The 7,061-nt window shown below is 36.5% G+C and overlaps 1 protein-coding gene across 1 annotated transcript; it reads right to left on the minus strand.

Annotated features, from left to right (window-relative positions):
- Positions 1–827: 827 nt before the first annotated feature.
- LOC114710261 (olfactory receptor 2AG1-like) lies at positions 828–1,779 on the minus strand. The gene has a single exon (XM_028894365.1). It carries the CDS (start codon positions 1,776–1,778, stop codon positions 828–830), a length of 951 nt encoding a protein of 316 aa, XP_028750198.1. The 5' UTR covers position 1,779.
- Positions 1,780–7,061: the final 5,282 nt, after the last annotated feature.

Raw genomic sequence — 7,061 nt, forward strand, 5'->3', positions numbered from 1 at the left:
AAATAATAAACATCATATTATGTTTTAGTCAGGTATCATGCACCAAATTTTGGGACTCTTAGCAATGACTGAGATGTGTTCATGGAAAAACGGGAAAGCATGATGTTATTCTGTTGCTATCTTTTGTTATTCACAGGATAGAAGTATAAACATTTTCCACACCTACCACCCTTATAATTAATGATAGGAAAAGGTATAAATGCATACGATCTAATGAGCTAGCATACATTAGGCCATCTATAAAGGTTAATACATGGAAAGATAGAAGGGCAAACATGATGCAAATTTATAGCATCTAAACAGTGGACAAAGCTGTCACTGTAGGCATAACATTTCAGCAAGTTTGGGTGTCTTAAACACATTTAGTAGTATAATGAACATTAAAGTTATATTTGAGTTTAAATAATTCAATTAAAAGAAGATATTTTGAATGAAAACAATTGTGTAATTCTCAAAAATCCTCACATTTATATGTGAGCTTCCCACTTGATACCATTTTCTCTAGTTGTTGGCCCAATATGATTTATAGCTCATGAGTTTTATCAAGTGTTAATATCCTAGATCCTTGTTTTAAATAAAGCACTTAACTGGAAAATAGAAATGATTTTTAAAAGAAGAGTGATTTTAGACCTGTGTCTAAAATCTTATGAATCTTATTAAATACCTCATGAAGATAAGACGAAAATGCATTTACAAAGGTAGTTTTGGTTCCATACTTCTCTATCAAAATACACACGTTTATTCTCCTGGTTTTGTGATAAGTATTTCAAATAGGAAGTTTCTGACTTTGAGAGAATTTGAGTATAAAGGACAACTATTAAAGATACCTAGAAGGTAGGGTGTGTTGGCAACAACCGTTTTCCCAGGACCCTCTTCAAAGCCCCACTGACCTCCTTATTCCTTAGACTGTAAATTAGAGGATTCAGAGCTGGGGTGAAGATTGTGTACAGAAATGAGAGAATATTCTCTTGTTTGGAACTGTGGTAGGAACTGGGCAAGATGTACATGACTGTGAGAGGTCCATAGTACATTCCAACCACAGTCAGGTGGGAAGAGCAGGTGACAAGGGCTTTTTTCCTGCCCTCATTTGAGGGCATATTGAGCACAGTAAACAGAATTAGTGAGTAGGAGGCCAGGATGGCAGCAAGAGGGGGAATTAGCAAGGTCACTCCCATCAAATAAACCATGAGTTCATATCTGGAGGTATCTGCACAGGCCAACTTCAGTAATGGAGGGATCTCACAGAACAGGTGTCTGATCTCTCGGGATTTGCAGAAGGGATACTGCATGGTGTAGATAGTATATCCTAAGGCACTCAGGGAAGCTGGAATCCAGGATATGGCTACCATAAGCCAGCAAATGCTTGGCCTCATAAAGATCGTGTAGTTCAATGGATGACAAATGGCCACATACCTGTCATAGGCCATGAAGGCCAGAAGGAGGTCTTCTGCACTACCCAGTGCCAGTTCCAGGAACATCTGAAGGGCACAACCACCAAAGGTGATGGTGTTGTCTCTGAGCAGAAAATCCATGACAGCCTTGGGACTGATAACTGATGTGAGGAGAAGGTCCATGAGAGAGAGCTGCCCAAGCAAGAGGTACATAGGAACATGGAGGTACACATCCATTGTGATGACCAGGATCAGCAGCCCATTGCTGATCAGTGCCAACATGTACAAAGCAGCCATTGTAGCACAGAGCAGTTCAGGAGAGCCACTGTCATCGAGAATTCCCACCAAGATGAAACCACTTCCCAAGGTGGAGTTCCAAGGCTCCATTCTGTGTGGTCTCTTTAGTTGTCTGGAAGAAGTTGACTCAGTTTAGTGTTTGCTATTATAGACCTAGTTTTGTAAAATCAGAGGCCTCTGAAAGTATGCAGCATAACTATTGTAAGATAATATTTTTTCCATTACTAAATAGCTATGCTGCTTGGTCTCCAGATTTCTATTTCTTAGTTGTATCTTGATAAATTTTTTGTGTATGCATAGAAGAGCTACATAGCAATGACTAAACATTATGTTATCTCTTTGTGAAATACTGATCAGGACATTAAACTTGAAAAAAATGACTTTCCTAGAAAATAATTATCTTTCATGTTAGGGTTAAAGAAATATTCTAACCTATATGCCCTTTAATATTTCATTTGGCTAATGGGTTAAATATTCCAATTAGTTTTCATAGATGTGTTTAAATATGTATTTCTCAGCTAGTTCAGAGATGTGATTTCAATAAATTACTTCCTCCATTTTCCCCACATTTCTTGGTTCTGTTTATATGTTTTGAGATGGGATATTTCTGAGAACAAGAGTCATTTCATTTGCTGGTGCTCTTGCCTGGACCTCCTAGGTTCTGTGATTTTAAGCATGCCTTAAACTTTCCACCTCCTTTTTTACATTTTGCAAATCAATATGTTTGTAGCAAATCTCAACAAATTGTTTACCTTAGTTATTTCTCTTGCTCAGCCCCACCTTCTGCATCAGTCTTGAGAGAACTATTAAGTGTCAGAAAGTAGGCTATAGTGGTGACAAAGTGTTGCTTTTAGAGTTAAACCTTTATTATTAATACAAACATATTTGTTTGTTTTACCAGATTATAATTCAGTGAGTGAATGGAAAGATACAGAATTGCAACACATGAGTCCTTTCACAGAAAAATGCGTCAGCTTGCTTTGGAGAAATGATGAAAAGTAACTAAAGAGCAGATAGATTTTGTTGTACTCAGTCCCAATAAGTGCAAACCAATATAGTCTTTGACCTTGATGCTTACTTTCCCTTCTGCAAGTAGGAAGCTCATGCACTAGATAGAAGTGGTTCAGGGATAGGGAAGAAAGCCAGCCTTTCTTGAAAACTGACATTGGTGCATGGTTCCCAAACCCATGGAGAAGCTAACAAGAACAGGGGTGTAAGACTGACAGGTGCCACTGCTGTGTATCATTTAAGAACAAATGAAACCAACTCATAAGTGAAGAGTGAAAGATGTGAAAATAAAGCATCCTTCTATAAAACATGTAGCCACATCGTGTGTGTGTGTGTGTGTGTGTGTGTGTGTGTGTGTGTGTGTGTGTGTGTGTGTGTAAATATATATTGACATCTCATTAGTTTCCATTGGCTTCACTAGGGGACATTAGTACCTTAAGAGACAAATGGTATGAGAATGTAGAATAAGTATCAGTTCACATGGTCCTTTTAGAACATTCATAAACTTTCTGATATTTATCATCAAAAGCTGTAGCAGTTACAGGCTCTGGAGACAGGTATTGAGATTACTATTAGGAAGAATGTACCCAGATCTAGACTCTAACACAGACTTTAATCCTTCATAATTGATTCCTTTTTAACAGTCAAAAGAAAATCTAAAATAGGAAGTTTGAAAGGGAAACAGAGGCCAAAAAACTAGGGAATATAACATGGTAATTTTAATTAAAAGATAGATAAATTTGTTACCTTTGGCAGTAAAAAGCCTAGGTACTTGACCACCTGTAGATTCACTTAAAGACTGAGAAAATTCCAGTCCAAACAGGAAGTAAAGATGTAGTTTAACTTCAGCAGTACTTAGCTGACTTGTTATGCTAAGTTGGTGAAATATGTCAACAGTCCATCCATGTTAAGTGCCAGGGCTGTTCTAGCCTATCCTCTCATCTACAGATGTGGACTGGAGATGGCAGTGAGGAGAGCCAGGCAACAGTCTTTGGGTGGCATTATATGGATGAAGATGCCTTTCCTCATAAGAATTGGTGGAAATGGCTTCCATTCTAAATGATGCATGGAGACAGTTCTTCCAGCCTAATATCAGGTTTCAGACATTTTTGGACCTAGTAACTCCAGTTTCTTTATTCCTGTTGCTAGGTGCTAAGATCAATGATGAATGAAAGAAATTGGCATTTAGAGAAATTTTCAGAGTCCTGTTATGTATACCTTTGTGCTCCTGGAGCCAAGAGTAACCCAGGGTTTTGTAAAGGTGCTTTATCTTTAGATTCCAGGACCTACTTTCTTCTTTTTTCTCTGCATAGCTTCAGAGGGACTTAATTCCCAGCTGAAATGGCCTCCCCTGGAAATGTTGATATGGGAAATGGTAAATTAATGAATTCTCTTGGGTGAGTTCTTGACTTGCTTTCCTTGAGCTTTTTTGTCACTTAATGAACTCTACAGTTCCAAGTTTCTTTCTTCTATGAATGCAGGATCTACTTCCCTTTATGTCCCAAGTCCTGAGATTATCAATGCACAAATACCCAACTTTTCTTGATTTCTATATAATTCTAAAGTAAATATTGACAATCTGTTTTAAAATATCTAACTCTACATATGTGCAGAAGTTTGTTTTATTCTAGTCCTAGAGAGGTCAGTTGCCCAGCTTTCATGAAATGTCCTTTTTGCTAGGCTATTTCCAGTTCTACATAGCTGCTCTGTGTGGAGTCTGCAAGTGTGAGATCTTCCACTCATCTACTTTGGTGTAACCCAGTAGAGCTTCTCTATTGGTTCATGTCTTGGTGCTATCAATGAATGTTGAGAAAAGTAGCTCAAATTTCTAGGTATTAAAGAGGAAATACAACAGCACTGGAATTTATAGAAGTTCCAAATTAATTAAAGTCTTTTAAATGTTCTTAGACCCAAACAATAGGCTACCATCTTATAATTACACTTAGATGACAATGATCTGTCAATGGCACAGTAGGACAAGGAATGGGTGTGTTTTAAAATGACAAAATGAAACTGCACAGCTAGACACTTTGTGCAAAGTTGAACTGTTACCAATGAATGAGGTAAAAGCAAAGAATTTCTGTTGTCCTCTAGGACCTTTTTTCCTTGTCTTGCTTCACAGTTTTCACCCATCCCACTCTAAAGTTCACCTAGATCCCACATCCCTGAGTCATCTACTCTATCCTACAGTCCCCTTAACTCCTCCAGGATCTCTCTTCCCTGATTAGCTAAATAGGCCCCATTCTTGACCATACCAAAAGGTCACCAAGAAACTATAGAAAGAAGAAAAAAATAAGCTGCAATAACTGAAGCACAAAACAAGACTAAGAACACAAACAGTGAACAAGAACAGGAATCAACATACACCTTTCAATAAAAACCTTAAATATTAATGGTCTCAACCCACTAATCAAATGACACAGTTTAGTTGAATGGATTAAGTAACAAAATCTGTCTTCTTGCTGCCTAATGGAAATTCACCTTATCTTCAAGTATCTTAAAGTGAAAAATAGAAAATGGGGCCTATAATGATAAATGTTAAGGCCTTGGAAAAACTTGGAAAAAAATGTGAATGAACTAGATACCAAAATATTAGACATGTAGAAATTAACTACATAATAAACACAATGAGTAAAAAGAATTCATGAAACAAAATTTTATTCTTTGAAATGGTAAACAAGATTGGTAGTCCCTTAGCCAAGTTAACCAAAAGAAAAAGAAAGAATATCAAAATTAGGAAAATTCAGAAAAATCATAAGGACATACTTTTAAGAAGCTTACATTAAAAGAATTAAAATTATAGAGTAATTACTCTATAATAGGGCAATAAATCTACTTCTATATACCACAGGCTAACAAATAAAAAGCTCAATCCCAGAAATGGGTTACTTATCTTCGAATAGATTCTCAATGAGGTCTCATACATACATGTAGACTACAGGCTATAGCCAATGCTCTTGTTTACTGTCTGGATTCTGGAGTCCAGAACTTTACAATAAGACTCTATTGCCAAAGAAACCAAATGCTTGAGTCAAGCTGGTACTAACCTGGAAGTTTCCTCCCCACTACCAATCATTTATGCTGCTAGAAGGTGCTATGCGAGCTACTGGGAGAGAAACATAATTATCAGTCTTACCCAAGTATGACTCTCACAGTCTATAATAATGACTGGTCTGGCAAGAAATGCCAAGTGGTGGAATAGTAGCACAGGTATACAAGGAACATACCTAAATATAATTAAAGCAATATACAGCAAACCTGTAGTCAACATCAAATTAAATGGAGAGAAACTCAAAGCAATTATGCTAAAATCAGGAACAAGACAAGGCTGTCTACTCTCTCAATATATATATTCAATAAAGTACTTCAAATTCTAGCTAGAGCAATAGGACAACTGAAGGAGATGAAGGGCATAAAAATTGGAAAGGAAGAAGTCAAAGTATCATTATTTGCAGGTGATATGATAGTATGCATAAATGACTCCAAAAATACTAGCAAGGAACTTCAATAGCTGATAAACACCTTTAGATAAGTGGCTCAATAGGAGATTAACTAAAACAATCAGTATCTCTCTCCCCTATATATAAATGACAAATGAACTTAGAAATAAATCAGGGAAACAATACCTTTCATAATAACCATAAATAACATAAAATGTCCTTGGATAACCCTAACCAAGAAAGTAAAAGACTTATATGAATAAAATTTCAAATCTTTGAAAATAGAAATTGAAGAAGATATTAGAAGATATAGACTTCCAATGCTCATGGGTAGGTAGTAAAAATGGCCATCCTACCAAAGCAATCTACAGATTCAATGTCATCCCAATCAAAATCCCAACACAATTCTTTACAGACTTAAAAGGACAAAACTCAATTTAATATGAAAAAACAAATTAAAAAAACCAAGATAACTAAAACAATCTTGAATAATAAAAGAACTCTTGGAGGTGTCACCATCCCTGATTTCAAGCTGTAATATAGAACTATAGTAACAAAAGCCACATGGTATTGTCATAAAACAGACATGTTGATCAATAGAATTAATTAGAAGACCCAGACACAAATCAACACCCCTGTTTCTTAGTTAGGGTTTCTGTTGCTGTGAAGGGATACCATGACCACAGCAACTCTTACAGAGGAAAAACAATTAGTTGGGGTGATTTACATTTTCAAAGGTTTAGACCATTATCATCATGGTGGGACAATGGCAGTGTGCAAACAGACATGATGCTGGAGTAGTTAGCTGAGTGTCTTACATCTTTACTTGCAGGCAGGAAGAAGTGGTCTGTGATACTGGGCATGGCCTGAATATATATGAGACTCATTTTCTGAAAGAAAGAGACTGCTATTTTCTTTCAAATCA

Source organism: Peromyscus leucopus, chromosome 1 (genome assembly GCF_004664715.2).
Source record: "Peromyscus leucopus breed LL Stock chromosome 1, UCI_PerLeu_2.1, whole genome shotgun sequence".
In the NCBI taxonomy this organism is placed as follows: Eukaryota; Metazoa; Chordata; class Mammalia; order Rodentia; family Cricetidae; genus Peromyscus; species Peromyscus leucopus.

Excerpts from the sequence above, each read along its gene's own strand:
- LOC114710261 (XM_028894365.1), bottom strand. The coding sequence starts at position 1,778 with ATGGAGCCTTGGAACTCCACCTTGGGAAGTGGTTTCATCTTGGTGGGA.